General features: G+C 37.8%; 2 protein-coding genes across 2 annotated transcripts; both read right to left on the bottom strand.

The window, feature by feature from the left end:
• Positions 1-1,774: 1,774 nt before the first annotated feature.
• LOC139694789 (uncharacterized) lies at positions 1,775-16,895 on the bottom strand. Its single transcript, XM_071593312.1, has 4 exons — positions 14,608-16,895; positions 6,007-6,093; positions 5,834-5,929; positions 1,775-1,841 (listed from the first exon to the last, which is right to left on the bottom strand). Exons 1-4 carry the CDS (start codon positions 16,891-16,893, stop codon positions 1,794-1,796), a joined length of 2,517 nt encoding a protein of 838 aa, XP_071449413.1. The 5' UTR covers positions 16,894-16,895; the 3' UTR covers positions 1,775-1,793.
• A 113-nt stretch (positions 16,896-17,008) lies between these two features.
• Positions 17,009-21,453, bottom strand: LOC139694795 (uncharacterized). Its single transcript, XM_071593318.1, has 2 exons — positions 17,101-21,453; positions 17,009-17,020 (listed from the first exon to the last, which is right to left on the bottom strand). Exons 1-2 carry the CDS (start codon positions 21,451-21,453, stop codon positions 17,009-17,011), a joined length of 4,365 nt encoding a protein of 1,454 aa, XP_071449419.1.
• Positions 21,454-22,540: the final 1,087 nt, after the last annotated feature.

Raw genomic sequence — 22,540 nt, 5'->3', positions numbered from 1 at the left:
CTCTCCCCTAGCCCACTAATAAGCTGCTGCACCAGTACTCAACTTACCCCCTCTCCCTCACTCTGCATACCTTCCTCCCCTCTTGGAGCCGGGCTATATAAGTTCATGTATGTCACCTAATGATAAAGTGCAACATCGGAACCATGGTTGTGTGAAGTATTACATATTTATGTGGAAGTGCAAAGTCTCTTTCCCTAACCCCATCAAGAAAAGTTTTGTTAAAATTTCCTTATGGAGCTTATACAGCATGGAAACATGGTCATTGAAGCAGGATGATAGGCATGAATTGGAGGCTTTTGAAATGTGGGTGTGGAGAAGGATAAATGGACAGAAAGGAAAACAAATTAGGAAATGCTTGGTATGGTAGGGCAGGAGGGGGGATTGTTGGAAGAAATCCTAAGCAGACAGGAAAAATGAATGCATAGCATTTAGATTGGCAATGGGAGACTGAATACCGTGATAGAAGGGAGAATGTTAGGCAAAAGAGGGAAGGTGCAGAAAGGAAGGAAGTACACAGAGATTAAGAGGGGCTTGTTGCTGAGGATGTTGGGTTGTGTTTTGTTAGGAGAGGCAAGTAGTTGTACCATTGTACAATTGTATAGGCTGTATGCATCGAAAACCTACCTTATACAGGTAGAATACCAATAATGATGGGAGTGATGGGCCAGTGAGAGAGTTCATGACCACCAGGCCTCAGTCCCCCAATTGCGAAACCAAAGCAATCATACCACAGGTGGGAGAGGTCAAAAATGAATTAAAACCACTTCATTATGTTTATGGATCTGGCATATGCATGATCAATTTGTTTTACTTTTTCAATGAGGAAAGTTAGTCCCACAGAGGGCTATTTACACAAACGTATGATTACAGTCATGTAAAAATTGGTCAACACATCATAACATTTACAGTAGGTAAAAATGCAATTCGCTATCACATCCAATAAAAAATATTAATACTGCCTTCATGGGAAAAATTAAAATGATACTGTACATAATACAGTAACAAAAATCGAGTGGACTAAAGGGCACGAGTTTCACATGTCCTCAGGAAAAAACTGATTTAAGTAGTAGTAGTTTTTATGGGAGGCAACCAATAGCCCAAGTCATTTGCGCCATTAGGGGTGGATGGGAGAGGAAGGGTGGAGGGAAATCTGGCATCGGCATTAACCTACTCTTGCCGCAAGGCGCCAATGGGTCTACAGTTTTAACGTCCCATTTGATGGATGTCACACTCACTCTAAGTGCTCTCCACAAAGCACCTCAAGTAGGGATCGGGATACCACTGATAAAAATTCAGGATTCAAACCCGGGCCCTCACGGAGGGAAGCCTGTATGTTAGCCACGGCACCATACCGATCCCCAACTAGACATTAGAGCATTGTATTTTTTATATTACGAACTACTATTAAATCACGATAATATAGAAATTCGGACTCTTGATAGAGAATTGCATCATTTTTATTAACAACTAAGCATGTACAAAAATATCTTAAGTTATGAGTACTCAATATAGCTTTGGTGCCCGTAAAGAGTCACAAACTTGAGAATAAATAACAAGTAGATACCAAATATGGCATCAAAAAATATTTACAATCATTCTTCTTGACTGAACAATTTCAAAGGCAAGTAATATGCCCTAAAATGAGACAAAGTTAACTTTCTGAACACTGAAACTATACAACAAACATTTCTTCAATTACTTTTGTAAATATTACAAATAGTATCACAAAGTAGAAAATAAAATACATGAAAAATTCAGGTACAAAGAAATAAATGTGCTCTTCTCAAATCTTCTTAAACTGGATCCCTGCATTCAAATTTATGCTTTCTCCAATCTTTCGTCTGTTAGGAAGAGGAAAATCATATGAAATCAAAAAAAGATTGACAAATGTGAAGGAAATACATATACATTTTCAAATAACCCAAAATGCGCAGTTTTGAAATTTTGGAACAAGGGAAGCGGGAAACAGGACATAAAACTACAATATAGAGGGTTAAGTACTGACTACGGCAAATCAAGTTAAATTTTTGGGGATAGTTGTAAAACCACGCCTTTCGTGGGGAGCACACATCAGGACAATAGGCGGATTCGGCTTCATTAAACGGGTAGTGGGGAAATGTAATGAAAAAATTAAAGAGAGGTGTTATTTTGCTCTAGTTAGACCTCATTTGGAATATGCCGCAAGTATTTGGGATCCTTGGGAGAAAATTTGGCAAAAAGAATTGATAAAGTCCAGAGAAAATTCGCTAGATTCGTTAAAAATTGTTATGATAAGAACACAAGTGTGACAGATCTCTTAGGGGATTTAGGCTGGGAACCACTTGAAGTGCGGAGAGAACAAGCGAGACTTAGACTTTTAGAAAGGTTCAGAACAAACGAGTTTAACTATGACACTGAAGGAATTATAATGGCCCCACACTACTTAGGTAGATCAGACCACAAAGATAAACTAAGGGAGATAGATACCAGTACAGATAGATACAAATACCCATTCTTTTCCCGAACAATCAGGAATCAGAAATAGTAAGAAACCGAAGTCACTTTAGAAATATTACAAACATTTAATTTACAAGTCGGAACAAAATTAGACATTGCAAAGATGTTGGGTATACTTTCTGGTGCATGTGTATGTTACTTAGTGGTTTGGGGGTTTGCATGTGTGTGTGGGGTCTAAGGGTTCTTGCATGGGTATGCCATGTTTTGTTTGCGGATGGTATAAATTTGTGGCTTTTGCATGCGGTTCTCTTTTCTTCCTTAATTACGGGTGGTGTCTTAACATCTACATCTACATAATACCCCGCAAGCCGCCGCAAGGGCGTGTGGCGGGGGACCCCCCCATCACACGCTCTTGCGGCAGCTTGCAGGGTATTAAGTAGATGCAGATGAAAACACACTTAGAATGAGCCATTGTGGGTGAAACATAACATTAGACAAGAGTGATTGCAAGGTGCAAGCTAAGCCAATCTATGCCAATGATAACAAAATAAAATCAAGTAATGTAAATGATTTGGTCAATGGGTATTTCACAAATACGAGGCTTACTAGAAAAGTGAGGGCCGTTTTCTAGTATCCAAATATTGGTGGTTCAGGACAAAGTTATACCCATGCAGTGCCATCTCATGATTTTTTCCAGAGCCAGAGAATGATATCGTTCAGATTCAGTAGTTGTTTGCCTGTTAGTAAAACCGGTAAACAATGTCCACAAAAGTCACTGCTCCTGCCAGTTGTGAAGTGTGTGTTGTGTTACGATTTTTGGGTGCAGAAGGATCATAAGCTGCCCAAATTTATAAGGTGTTGTGCCTAGTTTATGGACCAACAGTAATGAGTAAAGAAAAGGTTAGACAATGGTGTCGAGACTTCCAATTTGTCACAGAAGTTTGCATGATGAAGAGCAGAGTGGTGTGGTCAGTGTCCAGACCGATGAAATCATTCAACAAAGGGACTAAGAACTTCGATCAGATTAGCCATGAGCCGTTCATGGACCTTATGGGTGTCAAGTGATGTGAGGGAGTGAGGACGATGTCTTCTATCTTTTAATATTGGTTTAATGATTTCAATGACAAGATGATTTATCATACGGGGAGTGTAAATATTACTTCTTGACAATACACCATGCCAACATCATTAGAGCTATTGAACATGAAGTTAATTCTCCTCCCAACAAACTTGCAGCTCCTAGATAAAGGCATTATACAGTCTTCCAAATTTCAGGGTTGGAAGCAAGTTCCCTGGTCCATGGTAGCGAGAACAGTGAGCACCAAGAGGGTCATGGCATATCATGTTACATGGGTCATTCAATAATTCCCTGTGAAATCCAACTGTAGCAGCAGAAAATGTTTGCATATTTCCCAAGAGTGCTATTAAAATTTCAGTAATGCTAATCACATGCACCAATTTTCATAGTTGACTGAAACAACAAACATTTTTTTATTTAAAAAAATACGGAAAAAAAATCTGTTTTGTGTGGTGATTAACACTTAAAAAGGCTCGACACGGAAAGAGTTCAAAGCCGAGTTGGAGGAGGTTTATGGGCCATCTGCTCCAACACTTACGACTGTTTTTACGATGAGGCAAATATGTTTAATAGGTTGCCATACCTCCACAAACGATGAACACCTTTTGGGATGTCCAGTGGAAGTGACTCCCTCTGAAACAATTAACAAAGTACACCATGTGGTTTTAAGTGACCTACGAAAAAGTTTGTGATATAGTTGAGGCCACAAGCATATAGAAGGTACAGAGTTTTCAATTATGCATGAAATATTTGATGAGAAAAAATCATGGCAAGATGGGTCTCAGTGGAGAATAAATGCAATCGTGAGGTTGCTTTGGAGGCTGGTTGGGTGCTTTCCTGTCATAATCAAGATGAGTGTCTGCATCGATACATACATATCTGTATCTGTGAACAAAACATGGATACACTACCACTCTCCAGAGACAAAGGAACTGGGTTTCTAAAGGCAATCTGGCTCCGAAGAAGGTGAAGATAAAAGGTGATGACCATGGCTTTTTATAATGCATGCGAAATCATCCACGGTCATCAAATGCAAGACGGACATATGACAAATGGTGAGTATAATGCATCATTACACTAGTTTAGAGAAGAAATTAAAAGAAAAGGTCCACATTTGGTGAAGAAAAAAATTCTCTTCCATTAAGACAATGCGTAGGTGCACAAATAAGCAGCTTTGATGGCGAAAACTATTGAATTATAGTTTGAATATACACAAAATCCACAGTGTTCACCAGATTCATCACCTCCACTGACTTTTTTTGCCCAAACTTGAAAAAATAGCTCCCTCAAATGAGGTCGTCACTGACATAGATGCCTATTTTGACAACCTCACAAAATTTTACTTTTTGGACAGCTTAAAAAGTTAGAAGAACAATTGAGAAAATTGCATAGAGCAGTAGGAGATATGCAGGAAAATAAAGAAATCCACTCAAAATAATGTTTTTATATTTTTTCCAGAGGACTTATTGAATGACCTATGTATGTAACTCTCTTTGCTAAAATTTTACTGCAAAGCAAACTAGAATTGTCGATTTGCGTGTACACAATTCTCTAAAATTAACAATTTTGTCATTACTTCATGCGTCAATGATTAAAATTCTTCAATAAAACCATAAGATTTTAGACATTACCATTGCAAATTGGAGTATGATTTGCATAAAATCACCATTTGGTACAAAATTTTCATGTGCATAGAAAAAAATCTGAGAATCTGAAATGTTCATTACTTTCAGCAACGATCAATAAAATGGCTGAAGTAATTAAGAAAAATATCACAGAATGAAAAGTGATGGAGATGGTGAAAATGGTATGTTTCGCAGCCATCACAAAAGTAACAAGGCCATATCTCTACAATATATAGAGACATCCTCCACTACTCCTTTGGCAAATAGGGAAATGCTGACAAATTACTTAGCGGCAAAATACCATCCCTCCCACTGCCAGATACACTCCTCAGACCAAATAATCTGTAACACCACAATATCAACCATATCACCAACTACTTTCGCAACATTGACAAAATTTGAAAGATTCTATAGCTACCAAAATAAAAAATAATTTACCGGGGAAAAAAATTCTTTGTTGAACACATCAAATACTTCCTTTTAACTTATGATTGAGTATCATACAGAAATGAAAATATTATTAATTTCTGGGAAGTTATATCTTCAGGAAAAAAATCTTAACCCCTCTGACCATGGAAATGATATTATCACACTTTCTGTTTTTCTTAGATAATAATAGGCAACCTCCAAACCTGTTTCAGCGCTATTACCACAACAAAAATCAATTACAAAACAGTAAAATGAGGTTACACACCTGACAGATCACACCACAGTAGTGTACGCGAAGGCACCTGCTGCAAGTTAATGAAGCGCTTTGATTGCATGAGGAACACACGGCAACCAAGACATTCTAAAAAAGGGAAAAATTTATGAGTTATACTGGCAAATATAATTCATTCAACTAATATAGAATATGTAGGCACATACACAAAGCCTGCTGCTTTCATTTCCCTGAGACGGGCTCCGGTAGCCACTGTCATTGGAGATAGGCCTACCCAAGCCTTGGCCTCTGCCCTGGAAGACAACGTGGAAAAGTTAAATAAATACACAACATTGCTAAAGTTCCACATCAATGTCCATATCAGTTCCCATTATGACAATTTATATATTGGCATTAGAAAGCATAAAACATCCTCAACATTAGTAACATCAAAACATTTACTAACTAACTGACTTTGTCAACCTCATGGTCATGTTTCAAAACAAAAGAAATGGTTAATAGTGCATTTCTTAAATCCAATTTGAAACTAGCATCAATTACTTTAGTGAAAACCATTTTGGACCAACAATCTGGGAGCAGGAAAAATGAAGAGCTAATTCATCAATTCAACACTATAAGTTTGTCATATCCAGTTTATAAATCTAGACAATACTTATGCACAAACATTTTTAGCTTATCTATTTGATGCACTATTGTTTGATTAAATGGTTAATACAGTTATTTGCCTTAAGCAGGTTTGTTTTGATGTCATCATGAAGATGTACATGACATCTAGGAAGATGTACAAATAAAGAAATAAAACAGTCTTTGGATTAATCTCATAGCTAACTCCACATACAAAAATATAATGCCACACCATTAATCTACAATCTAGCCCAGATTTCTAATTTCCCTTGGTTCATAATTAGTAATGTTAGAAAAAAACTAATAACTGTTAATCATTGATTCCTACACCACAAACAAGAATACATTGTAAATATATCACATTTTAATGGCTTAAAAAGCATTATGCCATGCTTGCAGAATTCCAAATGACATGCATGAGGCCTTACTCCGCTCACCAATCATTATCATGCAATAAATAGCTCTGTAGTTGGTATTGCAGCAAGAAGAGATTGCAGAGGGAAGGTAGAAATAGGCTTTCAGAGAAAATTTTAGATTTACACCATTGTACATCCTGCCTTCAATTAATTCACCAATCATTCTTATTTTTTTGTCATTTACCTAGGAAATCAAAAATTCCTAAGTCATAGCTCATATGTTACCATAATATTATAACTTCTTGCCCACTGGGCTAATGACTGGAAGGCCCAGCATTCAAATCCAGGTGATGCAACCGGAAACCTTCAACTAAACATTCAGCAACCGCAAGTACAGCAATTTTCTGGATTCTTGAACTTCCAGGTGAGCAGTAGGTGGCAAATTGGAATGAAATGACCTCCCCTACCATGATGCATGCATGTATTATGCCATAAGGCTGAGAATGAGAAGAGCTCTGCTCTCACTAATCAAACCACACTTTGGGTTTGAGACTTGTCTCATTTTGGTACACGTTGATGAGATTATCAAATACTTTCAATGCCCTGAGCAGAAAACAGACCATTTTCTAGTGTTCAAGTAGCATTTTATAAGGATTCAGTAACTCTGCACAAGTATTTCCTGTCTCAGCTTCAATGCCATATTTAAACAAATTACATAGTCTTGGCAGAATCTCAACTTCCTTTCCAGATTATTCTGTTAATCTGAAAGTATTCAAAATCAGCCCCAGGCTTCAGTTATGAATACAAACAAGCTTAAATTTGAACTACATATTATTTTTAGTCGCCATGGTGAACTGCTTGTTTCAGAAGAGAGTGAAAAATTAAGGTAGTTTGTTAAATCAGGAAACTGCCTCTTCAACATAGGAAAATTGAACTTTATAACCCAGAAATTAACATACATTAAACAACACACTACAAATCTTATCAACTTTTTACCATGCATCCAATTCTCAACATGCTAACCAAATTTATTAGGCAAAAGTTGAAGATCTAATAACCATAGCCATCAATCTTCCAATTGTCATAACTTTCATGTGATACAACAAATGTTAATCTTTCATGTGAATCCTTTAAATTTTAATTTGAAACAATTTAAAATAATTGATTTCTTAAAATTGGTGCAGTCTTCTCAGTGTTCACCAATCAACAGAGAAAATTATGGTTTTCAGCTATGAAACTGTACAAACGCCACTAATTGTAACACAACAGATACACAATTTGTACTGCCCCTAACTGATCCATTGCATGCTTATTGCAAAATTTTCCAGTTTTTTTAAAGTTATGCTTCAGTTCTTCAGGGTTAGTTGTTTAGCTGCCATCTATACATTATAGGAGTCTTTCCCAAATTAGAACATTTTGGGAACTCTTAAATAGGGATCACAGATAGTGGTGCTGTTTTCTCCAAATTTGCCTTCTTTCCTTATGTTTTGTCCGTGTGCTGGAAAGTTGTCATCCATCCTCTGATAAGTTTTTTTATCCATTGCCATTTCTCTTATGGAAATGGTATTATTTGGCTTAAAAATAAGCCTTAATGATGCTGTGTCCATGGTCCAGGAATGCACTGATGATCACAGCAATCCAATCTACTCTTCAAAGCTGGCTCATGTTTTTTATTCCATGGGTGCAATGTATCTACTAAATATGATGGACTGCAATGCCTTGTTTATGATCCACTTAAGCATCTGTGCGAGAGATGACAATATCCTGATTGGAGCCAACTGTTGGCATTAGCGGAAAGCGATTACCCTCCATACCATACGTGTACACTAAACAGCCACGTCTCTAAGAGAGAGAAAGACCAACAAATTACTGATGATTACAGCCAACAACTAAATAATGGAAAGACATGACAGACAAAAAATTAGGAAAGCCAGAATTACCTGAGCAATTCCATTTATATAATGAAAGGAGAAACTTTGTAATTCCACATAGATCTATGTGGAATTACAAAGTTTCTCCTTTCATTATGTTAAGTCGATTCCATGAAGTCACGCCTGAGACAACGAATTCCATTTATGACTTCGGAAAATTAATTTTTCCATTCAATTCGGTCCAAACTAACAATAGTGATTCATAATCACCAGATGAACAGTTTCTCCTGATACTTTAAGAACAGTTCTTTGAACAGCCACATGTTCTAAAAGTTAATTTACAAGAAGCTATAGAGACAGATAAGATAGCTCAAGGATTTCTCAAGGTACAAATAAGAGGAGACAATGTGAACAATTTTATTTTGCCTCTATTTCTGAAAAACTTCTTCACCTAGAAACCAGAAATAGGTAAACTTTCCTCAAGTTTTCCTGGCCCAGAATTCATACTTCTCCCAGGATAGTTAGAATAAAGTATGAGGGTCAGTCAATTAATAAGTCACAAATGTCAGCAAAACAAATGCAGGAGCTGTTATGAGCATTTAATTGGGAATTCTTGGAACATCGACCGTCCACAGTCCCTCCTTGGTGATTGTCATCTGTTTGGGAGCCTAAAATATTATTTGGGTGGCCGATGCTATGAAAATGATGATGCCATAGAGGATACTCAATAGCTGTGACAGAAAAATAGGGCTTTATTTTCTGCTGGCTCATATCAAGGACTTGCAAAGAGATGGGATGAGAGTCTAAATGTACAGGGTGAACATATGAAAAAGTTTGCGAGTTATTTATGGACTTATCCTTGTTTAAGTTTACAGTAAATCTCTGGGTCATCTCAATTACCTCAGAATGAAATTTTTACTCATAGGTGGCCCTGTCTAATTTTATAGATGTGCCCTGATTCCAGAGCAAACAATGAGTAACTCATTACAAAAGCTTATAAAATATGTTCACCCTTTCAAGAATTTATAACCCATCACTTTCGTTTCTTTGTGCATTATTTTTGGTAAAATACTTAATGCTTACTTTAACTAAGGCCCAAACAGTTTTCTTGTTTGGTGTCACCAGGGAGAAATAAACCATATAAAGAGCATTGCCACACTTAGAACCAAAGTTGGTACTTAAGCTTATCATATATATCAGTGCCATATCTGTACCTTCATCTGATGTTTCTTCATGGGAGCTGCGCTGGGATTTTTCGATGGCTTGCAAAATGATGTGAATTGGCTAGCAGAATGGTTTGCTAATGTCTCTTGCATAGACCCTCCATTGGCCGTAGACCTCTTATCCTGCTACAATTGATAATTCTCTCAACATTACACACCAGTCACTGATATCTTCTTTGCAGTTGTTGATAAATGTATGCAAACAAAGCTGCACGTAAGTTCTAAATCTTCATTTTCACCTTTTGGCCACTAGCTGCCAAATGTTAACAGATTACATGCCAACACTACAAATCTACATCAGTCGGCCATTGAAATGGTTACATTTAAATGAAGTGAAATCAGATTCACAAAACACATCTGCACATTAAATATGCTCGTCACAAATTAAGTCTATAAAAGTAGAAAAAACAAATATTTTTACTTAAAATTAATCTTTATGTTTTGATCACTGAATCTCACTTCCACCCTATAAAAATTTTATAAATCAGGGAACTTCATTATCTTAACATACACACTTATGAGAATCTATTCTGGGATAACACCCAATATATCAAGCATTGTAGCATTTCATTCTTTGATAATAAGTTAACTATTAGGCTGTCAGTCCCATTCCCACACTCTGGAGGAGAAATATATCAAATGTCACCATGGAGGGGAGGTTACAATTCTTCGCCCCAAGGCCACTTTTCAGGACCTGTTGTACATCCCACTGAGTGCTTCTTCAATCTCCATTTATAGCACAGCACTCAACGCTTCAACAATAATTTCCTCCAATGAGACATTTTAGGGCGTGAAGTTCCATCCTGCAGTTAATGAACAGTGAATGCACTAATTTATTGCTCAAAGAAGACATCTCCCCACTCAGCAATAGTTTGTAAGTTTGTTCTAACTGAATGTTCAATATGACAATACCCAAGACACTAGAAATTCAACTTGCTCCTGAAGATGATTGGATCCAGATTATGAGATCAATAGTCTTCATATCCATGAGCAAAATCAAGTTTAATAATGTTATGCTGTAGATCTCTAGAAGATAGCTATTACATGTACAATTCTTTTGAATATTTGATGTTAAATAGTCTCCCATGGAATAAAAATTGTATGATTAACATAATAAGGATGAATTACACTATGCTTATTAATACTAATGGCTAAAAAAAAAAGCATTTTGCCCTTCAAATGGCACGTCCCAATGATGCCCAAATTCTTCAGGTTGTCGTAAGATGGAACATTTTTTTAGATGACATTTTCTCCAAAATTGGAATGGAATACTTTCTCCCTCCAGAAATTTAATGAGATTATTTGCCTTCCAGGCTTGCAAAGTATGAATTAGTGAGGGATGATATTGGGCACCTTGCTCGAAATAGTCTTACAGGACTCCTTTCTGAGCCATACACACCACACAATTAGGTACATTTTCCAAATAACATAGAAAGAGTCAAACAGTTTTACCACATCCCAGTTTAAACAACATAATGTCAAACTGAATCTAAGCAGTCCAATCCATTTCTAAAGTAGGTCATTTGCTTCAGTTTAGCATTGTAGCAGACATTAAAAATACTTTCAAGCTAAAAGTAGTAGTCTTTTAAATCTGATTTTGAAACATAAATGGAATTGAATGTCTCCACCAATAATAACAAAATTAAGCATGACTCTATGTTTCAAATCATTAGAAGAAGTCACCCTTTCAGGACCATGCTCATTTGAAGAACAATGCCTATTCAATTTGAAGACAGGAATTAGTCCATCACCGCTAATCAACATATACATTCTTTAGCCATTTTTTTTTTGCAAAAACATAATCTTCACCAGGAAAGGGAATTATGTGAGTCGACTGGATAGTCAACTTTCCAGACATGCTTAGGGTAGACCAAGTCCCTCAGATCAATTAAAAGAGGTTCTGGAGCATGAGGCATTAATACAACTACACTAATAACATAAATGTCCTTTTAAGTCACACCACATCCAAAATAACAAGCTTGCATGCACATATTTACAAATAAAAAAAATCTCAGAATAATAGATTGGTTCTATGAATGAGTTCTCAAAGAATAATTTACAAAAATTTTTCCTCATTTGTAAAGCTCCAATTGACTATTCAATTGTTTCTGGCTCAACCTTGTGGAAATTCATGTTAATGAAATTAAGAATAAGAACAGTGGAAAGTTACTTTGCATTCTTAACTCCAATTGACTATTAAATAGTTTTTTTTAGAATGCCATACAGGCTGAATCTAATGGTCCACAGCATGGCTTGAATAAGGCTGACGGAAAGTTACGAGAATTTTAAGTATTTATAATACATTTGTAAGTCATGAATGCTTTTTACAATGAGAGAGAAATACAAACATGAAAAACCCTGCTCTACAGAAATATCCTATGAATACTTTTCGTTAACCAATTATGTTTAGGCCTCATTCACAGCACCACCAATGAGGGTGAAGCCCAACAGAACCGCATACCTTGATTAAAATACTCTCATTATAATACATTACACCATAATAAGCACTGAACATTTATTAGTATTGATGTACGCTTCGTTTTTTGTGGGTTATTTCATGTTATTTATTAATTTTGCATTAGTCCAAAAACAGCACTTTGGCCCATACATTGAACTTTGAACAACGATAAAACAATTTGAAAATCACATACACCCAAGCCCTAGGTGGAAAAATCACCTAGGCAGGGATCGAACTCAAGACCTCTGGGTTGGCAGGCGAGGAGGTTACCCCGTCGCCACCCGAGCCAGCATTACTAAACCCTTCCTATAATCCACACATCCAAAAATGTCTCCTTAAAAATCCACATCAACTCAAATTTGAGGCTGAGATTTTGGTGCATTTGCACAATTTACATAGAGGTATCTCCATTTGTGTCAACATACAGCAAACAGCTGGTCCATTTCTGGATTTCCTCCTCAGGAAATCCCCAATGGCATGCACCATGTACAATACACCCTCACGCCTTCATTTCTTTTGAACTAAAGAGGCATGTTAGCATTTGATTTAACCTTTGTTAATATCATTTGTAAAATATTTAAAAGCAGTATCTCAAAATATTTTAAGATGATGGTTCTACTTTGAATCATAAGTGAACAAGAATAAAAAAAGAAGTTAACCATAGAGCTTGTTGATTTTAAACTGTAAAACATACAACCAATGAAAAATATGAACAAAATCTAAGATATGCATACCTCTCTCAGATCTTTAACACTTCATAAAAATTCAGATCAAATAAATAAAATAAGTCTAAAAATAAATTAAAAAAGAAACAATTTCATTTGTAAGCATTGTATTATTTATAACAAATACTGAAAATTAAATATTACCTCATCTACTGCATTTTAATACAGCTATTAAAAAAATAGAGTTTAAATTCTGAATGCATTAAACAGCATAATCACTACAGAGGCTTTCAGCCACTATTTTTTTAAACAAATAAACATAATAATTAAGAAGCGTGGATAATCACAACCTGTAATATTGAAATGACATAAAACCTGTATCGAATAATAGTTTTAGCAAAGCAGTGTAATGAGAGGAAAAACTATAAAGCCTATTTAATAGCTAAAATACCTTCTGAGTGATACTTTAAAAAGCAAGTTTTGGTGGTTTTGCAGTTGATAGGTATTTTGCATGATATTGCTATTGAATTTTGATTCGTAACAGATACAATTTTCAATGTTAAAGCAGCTTTATGCATTGAACTGAGGATGCCAACTCAAATATCAACTTAGAATTGAGGATGCCAGTCGTAGCACTGGAAATACGAGGGTCATCCGGAAAGTAGTACCCGTTCGTGCCGCATGAAGTGCTGACGACGCGAGTAGCCGCTGGACGAGGTCAGATAGCTTCAGTGGCTTGTCTGCCTTCTCTGAGCCAAGTTGCGTGACGCTAGCATTGCCTGTGTTGTTTCTGTGATTGTTTACAATGTTTAAAAAAATTGAGAACGCCGCCAGTTGTGAAGTGAGGGCAGTGATTAAATTCCTCAATGCAAGAAACGTTCGCCCATGTGATATTCATCGCCAATTAAAGGAGGTGTATGGAGACAATGTAATGGACGAGTCGTCTGTTCGGCGGTGGTGTCGCAACTTCAACATGGGGAGGGGGAACACACACGACGATGAGCGTTCGGGGAGACCGTCTGTCATTACAGACCAACTGGTGAGCTCAGTTGACGAATTCGTGAGGAACGATCGGCGCGTCACAATTGATGACATCTGTGAGCATTTTCCCAATGTTTCTCGAACAATTGTTCATGAAATTGTTAAACACCATCTGCATTATGCAAAAATTTGTGCAAGATGGGTCCCTCGCGTATCTCAATGAGCTGGCGGCGAAGGACTATGCAGCAGGAATACAGAAACTTGTCACACGTTATGACAAATGCCTTAATTTGCTTGGAGATTATGTTGAGAAGTAGTTTAAAGTATCCTCTTTCAAATAAAATTTTTTATGTTTGTTAATATTTACTTTTGTGTCTTTATTTCACGAACGGGTACTACTTTCCGGATGACCCTCGTACTATAATTTGGCACAGCTGTAACTCCCATAAAGAAATATCTTCTGAAAGACTTACCTAAGGGTGGGGTAAAAAAATATCCAATGTTAAATGAAAAATGATGAGATAATGGCTCACCTGGAATTCTTAGTCGTTCTGATACAATATTACCCCAATTGATGATATATTACAATATTTACATAAGCGCTCTTATTTTAAAACTAACTTAGGTACCTGATCGTTTTCCTCTGTCATGGAACAAGGTGAACCTGAGTGGACAGGACTCGTGACTGATGGCAGCATAGCTTGTCTGGTAACAGCCACTGCCTGCTCTGAGTAAGTATTTAAACCACCAGCATTGCACCCGTGCGCACTTATTCCTATGGCGGTGCTATTGCGTTGCTGTACGGGGTAAGTCTGGGCATGCTGGAATGAATGCCCGGGGGAATTCAACTGTGGAAGCGCAGCAGGTAACACGGTTGGAGTGTGATTCTCATGGCTCACCGAACTTCTCCTAGGCAGTGATTGTACGATTGATGCCCGGACTCCATTCGAGTGAACCTGGTTTGACTGACTATTAACTTGCTGGATTTCATTTCCTGGCCCATAATTAATCATGTAACTTGAGGTTTGTGGCATATCACTAGCATTTTGGCAGGACTGGGTTCCACCGTGGTTTGTGGAAGTCCCATTCAACATGGGATTGATGGAGATGTTCCCAAAAGAATGCGATTGGGGCAACTGATTCAATCTCAAAGCATCATCAGCAAGCATTCTACTTTGGGGCGTAACTTCAATCCTTTCCATTGGCACCGAGGCTGACTGTCCAACATTGCAAAGAAGTGACTGAGCACTCCCCCTGTTTTGAGCCTGCCCCAAAGCTGACTGTACACCAGGAATATTCCTCTTGTGCACAGCTGAATATGATGGGGGCACGTGACGATTACCATGGGCGTTGTCATCAAGGGTATTCTCTCTCCTCTGCACCTGCCCTTGAGAAATGAGAAACCCTGGCCCCTGTTGGTTACATGGTTGGTATGATGGGCAGGAGTCAACATTTGCAAAGGCTGGAGGAGACTGATAAGCAGGAGGTGGAGGTTGAAACTGAGTGGCTTGGACTGCAGGTGTTTGCACATTGGCTGGATGGGTCAATGACTCCACACCTGTCCCTTGCATTAAGTAGTGGGTTTGCAAGTTACCCTGAACTGGATGTGTATTCAATGTATTCTGACTAGGCACCATTCGAAAAGGATGAAAATTTCCCTGATGCTGAGTATGATTACTTCCTGAAATAGAGGGCTGTGCACTGATTGTACGTGTATAATTACCTCCGGAAATGGAGGACTGTGTACTGACTGTGTGTGAATAATTATTTCCTGAAATAGAGGGCTGTGCACCGGCAGTGCTACTCGGCTGATTTCCATGCAAATTAGTTTGTTGGGCAACAAATGGCACATATGCTGGTTTTTTGTGCAGTTTATTCAATAAACTTGGATGACCTTGATTGGCCAACTGAACATTTGGCATCTGATGGCTTGGGCTCTGCTGAAATTTCTTAGTACATGCCACTAAATTGTGCACAGGATTAGAGTTCTGACTGGCCAATGCACTGCTCTGGTTAACATTTAATTGTCCTCTAGCAACTCCACAGTGATTAACATTCACCTGCCTATCAACAACTCTGCTCTGGTTTACATTTAATGACTCACTTACTGCCCCATGAGGTAAATTTTGTTGATTTGCTCGAGGCATAGTCCTAGTTGAAACAAAGGGAACACTTGGTTGACAGTTGGGTTGAGCACTAACATTTGGTGCATGTGTGCTCCTGAAACTAGCGGGAAGCGGAGCTTGTGGCAGGGCATGACCATGGAAGACCTTTGGTTGAATGGAACTAACGCTAGTCTCGGAGGTTGATGAAACTTCAGTTCTTTCCCGAGTGTCCTCTTGAATTCCTCTAGGCATGGTATTCAAGCAATTCTGAGCAAGTGGGTTGCCCATATTGGAAATATTTGCAAAGAAACCCTGTGGAGGAGGAACACAATCAGGCTGTGGTTGACAGGAGGAGTTGGTGGAAGCACTTTGATTCTGTAAACCAGCATTGCTCATTGCCACTGACTGCACACTGTTCTGGGATAATGCCACATTACTGTTGTTTTCTATGGCATTTTTTCGACGCAACGCATATTGTGGTGCTTCTTTGTCAGTCAGTATTCCCATTTGCCATAAAACTCTGCTAATTAATGGAGAAACTGATGTCCCAGATTCTCTGGTGTGCTTGCTCAGAACATGGTAAAAGATAAGTTTTAACAAGGCTTTCATTTTATTTAGAGTGAAGGCAGGATCGTGAATTGCCATTGCAAATGATATCTGAAAATATAGAAAACTGGCAAAACAAGGGGGATTCTTGTAGCGAAAATTAAGGGTGAGATCAATACAATATTGACAGACCATTTGAGCATGTACCGCTACCATCTGCATTAATTCTGTCCTCCTCAAGTGGAAATTGGGAGAATTATACATTTCTGAAGACACGCGCATGTACGCTTTAGCCAAATCAGCCAACAGACATTTAAGTTTCTTGAAATCATTAACTGCATTCTCACTTAGAAAACTATCCCTAATATCTTTATCAGGATCACTCCCTGAACTAGTGGCCGCAACAAGGTTGCTTTGAGGATGTGTTTGCTGGGAGGATGGTACAGCTAACAAATCATTTAAGCCTCTTACTCTTATTCGGTCCCCTCTCGGTTCTGGTACATTATCATTACTTTCAAGACCAACATTTCTCATTTCAGAAGATACATCAGCTCTCCCCGGTCCAGAAATCATTGCCTTTGCAGCAACTGGCATACCAACAGATGACATCTGAGGCTCTTGGGAATTAAATTGGTGGATACCACTAATATCATCACAATTCCCACCAGTGGTCAACTGTACATTGTGATTCCTTTTGCAGGGCATGGAACTTTTTTCAATAGCTGAACTACTAACCACATCTAGTTCTTTACCTCCGGCTGATGCTCCAGTTATCGAACTTTCCTGAGAGCATGTTGACCCAACAGCGGAAGTGCCTGAACTACTAACTATTTCAGCATCATGGCTACCCTCTAACTCAACTTGTTGCTGTTGAATTTCGAAATCATCACTTGTTTCCAATATTTCTGTAGAAACTGAACTACCCTCATCAATCTCTTCTTTCACATCATCAATCGTGACCACCTCTGGTTCCTGAATTAGAGGACTGGGCAGATTATCTTGAGAATTTACTTCCTTCTTGACAGCCTCTTTTTCCACTAATTCAATACCACAAAACTTTTCCCAAACTCGAAACACTTTCTCTTTCATTGCTTTGACCCTATGAATTTCTTTTTCTTTTCTCTTGTAAACATCTTCCAACTGCTGCAATTTCTGCTGTATCTCAAATTCATTCCAGGGCTTACTATCTCCAATAAGCAAGTCATCCTCATCCAACCTTTCCAATGAAATGCATAGTTCTTCTGCAGAAATTTCCATGTCAGAGTATTCTGGGTTTGTTAAAGATACTGGTGAGCTTACCGATACTCTGTCTAATGTAGAGCAATCAGTCAAGACGTCTTCCTCATCCATGCAAGTTCCCATTTCTTTTTTCACAGAATGATGAGAATCTATCACAATAATATCAGGATCTTCATCAATACTATTTTCATTTTGATGAAGAGAGACTTCCTCCTTTACATTAGTGATTTTGCTCAGCAAATTTGTAGGTGAATGCTTGGTTGCCTGCAAACCATCAACTCCTGTGTTGTTTCTCATGGCCTCACCATGCCTTTCTTCACTTGACCCCTGTGATGAGGTCAAGTGAAGTGTTTCAGGGCTGTGAGAGATGCACCTTTTCAGAGCTGCACCGTTGTTCGCTTTGGACTGTTCATTTCCCAGCGGAATTTCATCACAAGTAGTACTAATCACAGAAAAATTTCTATTTGAACTATCACCTATGTTTGAATCCAGACAGTCAAAACTAGCCCTTTCTCTGACTAAGGGCCTTTTCTCAGTTTTGATATTGTGTGATGGAACATCGACTGAGTGCCTTCTTGATTTCTTCCTTCTCTTTATAATGACAGAATCCCCCAGTTTTCTCTTTTTGCCAACATCCTCAACATTATTTTTCATCTTCCTTATTACAGTTTCGACATTTAATTTTGAGGTGACAGTAGAACCAGAGTTCTCCCTTTTTTCTAGAGGACCATCACCACCTTTGGATTTGGAAAGCTCTGCACGCCCAATATCTCGAATGTTAAATACTGGAGTATTCAATATACTTTCACTATCTTCAGCTAAGTGCTCTTCACCAAAAATATTAAGTATTTTTTTCTGACTAAGTCTTTTGTCACTCTTCTTTTCCCCAATTGCTTTGGCTTTTACACGATTCATTAATATTTCATACTTGCTCATCAACTGATCAATATTATCAGCTTCAATAGCAGAGGAGCCATTATGATTTGAACTGATACATGAACCACCAGTCTTCTCAATGACACTGCTAGCTACAAGTATTATGTCCTTTTCACTAGTAGCAGCAGTTTTTTCCAATTCCTCGGAGGGTGCCAAGATCTGTTGAGACTTTGTATTAATGCCAATGAAACTCTTTTTGACATTAGACACTGCAGAAATTTCATCTGATGCCACTTCATCCTGTTTAGTCGTTGAGACTTCTTCCTCTGATGAAAGCCTTGCCATTGTCTTGGACACTCTCCTTGATCCCTTTTCAATTTTTGATGACTGTTGTGTATCCTCGCATTTAACAGGGGCGTTTTTAGATTTTTGCCTGTGTACCTTAAATGTATCCTTGCAGTCTGATTCTGAACGAGTAGTTGAAACAACGTCTTGCTGAAACTTCGCTTGAGATGATGTGACTTTGGGTACATCATGCATTTTGGTGACATGTCGCAGTTTTTCAACATTTGGTTGAATGTGTTTTGATCTATCTTTCTGTTCAATGCAACGGTCTGTAGAATCAACATCAACACCTAGCGTGGTTTCTACTGATCCGACAGAACTAACTGGTTGCTTGGACTTCTCAACACTCTTGTAGCAGTCATCTTTCATTTTTGGGTTCAAAGTAAGGCGTTTTCCCTTTAAATCACCCTCACTACTAGAAGGTGAAATCAAATTTTTTGATGCTCTCTCCACAGATCTTGCACCTTGTGATGCCTTTGAAAAACTCTCCTGATTGCTTGAAAGCATTTCCTTAGGCCCTACTGCCCTTTCAACTAATGGTATTATCTTTTCAACTACTTTAACTGGATTTACTAACTGTTTCCGCTTTTCATCACCAATGAGGGCATTTTTATTTTTTGTGGTTTTCTTTAGGTACTTTGGCTTTGAATGGCGTTCATCATTATTACATACTTCTTTGTCTGGCTTTTCCACAGGTTTCAAAGGGAGGGATTCCTTGGAACCACTGCAAAGATTGCTCGACAGCATTTCCCCAAAGCTGACTTTTTCACATGAGGGCAGAGTGTTCCCAACCACTCTGGCTGGACTGGGGAAATGCTTATATGGTCCACCAGTAATGCAAACATTTGTATACTTTTGGTTTTTGCCACTACATTTCTCCTTCAAATCTTGGTCATCACCAGTTATCAACACCTCTCCTGGTACTTTTTCGATAGATCTCCCTGGTGCTTTCACCGTAGATTTTGCAAGATACGTTTTCTCAGGAATACTGTCATGATTCCTTAACATTTCCGTTGCACATCCTTTTTCAACTGATCTAGGTCTGTTTTCCAATGCCTTCACTGAACTGTTCAACTTTTTACACTTCTCACTATCAAGGAGGGTAGCTTTACAATTAATGGTTTTTCCATCATGCTTCTTTTTCAAGTCATTTTCGTTACAAGTAGATGGCAATTTACTGGGTCTGAATTCAGATTTTATGCAGGTAGATACTTTTAAAACAATATCAGGATTACTTGCCAACATTTCTGAACTTCCATTTAAGTTCATCGTGTCTTCTGTTGGTCTAACTGCTTTGGCAGACTGTTTTGACTTCTCAGCATTAATGTGATGATCACCTTTAGACTTGACATCCTGGGGAATGGTTTTCCTCTTCAAACCAACTCCATCATTAGTCACTGAAGTTAAAACCTCTCCCTTTTTCAAAGGCCTAGTAGCATTCAATTCTTTAAAAGCAACACCATGTCTGCTTAGCAGCACTTCCTTAGGCTCTTCCTTTCCACTCACTGACGGTAACCCTTGTCCCTTTCTAGAAGGCCTAGTAGCATTCAATTCTTTTGAAGCAATATCATGTTTGCTGAACAGCACTTCCTTAGGCCCTTCTTTTTCACTTGATGGTGATTTGTTTTCAACCATCCTAAATGGACCACCCAACTGCTTGTCTTTTCTAAAATGACTTTCTCTATTTTTCAGGGTTTTCTTTAAAACTTTTGGTTTCAAATCATGTTCATCATTAGTCATGTCTTTTGCTGGTTTTCCAGCAAATTGAGTAGGCTGTGATTCCTTCAAAACGCTAGCATTGATGACTGATGCAACTAGACTGGAAGACTTTTCACATATTCCTCTAGAAATGCATTTATCACTAGACTTCACATTCTTCTCAACAGATTTTCCCTTTGAATCATATTCATCATGATTCATTGTAGACCCCTCTTCCTGAACTTCTCCCATGGATTTAGGAGGGTGGGATATCTTTGAAATACCACCCCGATTATGAGAGAGCATTTTTTCTGAACCTTCCTTTTCACTTAATGGATGAGTGATTTCAGTTTCCAAAACTACATTAGTTAAGTCATCACACTTCTCTTTAGCAATGCCGTCATCTTTTGAATTTGAATCCTGCCCAAAATGTGTCATTTTCAAATCACACAATTCATCACTACCAGAAATTAATTCTTTCTTTTGCTTTTCTAAACATTTTATAGAGTTAGGTTGTTCTGAAGTACTAACAGACAAAGGATCCTTACAGTTATTGCCAAGCTTTTGGCTGATCTTATTTGATTGATCATCCTCCTCTAATGGTATAAGTCTGGGTTTCGCATTATCCTTATCAGATGAAGTCCTTCGTTTTACCTGATTCCCCATTTTGTTGCACATACCTTTACTGTGTGTGGGTGATTTGATACCAGAAGATGAGCTGGATTGTGACACTTTTACATTAGAAGTCACTTGGGTTATATTTCCATCCGATTTTTTGGAGACCTGATCCGGCCCTTCAGATTCACTTGCAATGATTTTTAATTTATTCCCAGATGGATTTTTAATAACTGTATGCGGTATCCTAATTTTTTCATCTGACTTACATATATTCCTCTTTCCCGCTTCACCTTTAATGACTTGCTTCTTTACATGTCTCCTACCACCAGCTGCTTCCGAGACAGAACTCACTCCATGGCTATCACATAACGTACACGCTCCATGCTTGCTGACACGCTGCCTCACTTCTGTGCTCCCTTTTCTGTCAACCTGAGTCAATTCTCCCAACTTTCCACTAGAAACTGTTGGAACATCACTACCTTCCTTGGAAGCCTCTTGGCTGCAGTCTTCCTCATCTGAATTGTCACTGACAACCCAAATACGTCGAAATCTCTTTTGTAGGTGGGATACGTTGGACCCTTTTCTGCCAGAAGAAATCTTTGTGGGCTCACGTTTTCTTTTCCTTGAAGACCTGCAATGAGAAGAAATATGTGAACTTATTTTGATGCAAAATTGCAATTTTAATGTAGTACTATTCACCTAGTCAATCAACTAAGAGTGCAACTAAGGATGAGCAAATATTTTTCTAGTCTGCATTCAAGAAATACTTCTAAAATGAATTAGTTTTTCATAACATAATAATAATAATAATAAAAACTTTCCAGAGAAGAGACCCCATTTCTGTTCAGTGCTTTGTCGTTAACTTAAAGAAATAATATAGCTGGAATTATGTGATAGATAGATAGATAGTTTTATTCACCATAGAACAATACATAATTGTATGGGCTTCGTCAAAAATTCAATTACATCAATTGTATACAGGTTCTTAGGAATAATAATGTACATGACATATATGAGTATTAAGGATTTAAAAAAGTTGAATTTCCTACATTGGCTCTTTCTGTGTACTCTTGGACGCTATAAAAAACATTATTTAAAAAGAAATGTTTTAACATTTTTTTGAATTTATTTTCTT

Source organism: Hetaerina americana, unplaced genomic scaffold (assembly GCF_022747635.1).
Source record: "Hetaerina americana unplaced genomic scaffold, ioHetAmer1.1.p SCAF_55, whole genome shotgun sequence".
Lineage (NCBI taxonomy): Eukaryota > Metazoa > Arthropoda > Insecta > Odonata > Calopterygidae > Hetaerina > Hetaerina americana.
Note: the sequence above shows the minus strand (reverse complement) of the source record. Positions and strands in the feature narration are given on the sequence as shown.

Bases quoted from the DNA above. Each gene is read 5' to 3' on its own strand.
- LOC139694789 (XM_071593312.1), bottom strand. From the start codon at position 16,893: ATGTATAATTCTCCCAATTTCCACTTGAGGAGGACAGAATTAATGCAG. The intron at 6,094-14,607 runs GTACCTAAGTTA...GTTGTCTTCCAG, and splicing joins TGACAGAGGAAAACGATCAG to GGCAGAGGCCAAGGCTTGGG. The intron at 1,842-5,833 runs GTGTGTAACCTC...TCTTCCTAACAG, and splicing joins ACTGTGGTGTGATCTGTCAG to ACGAAAGATTGGAGAAAGCA.
- LOC139694795 (XM_071593318.1), bottom strand. From the start codon at position 21,453: ATGGGGAATCAGGTAAAACGAAGGACTTCATCTGATAAGGATAATGCG.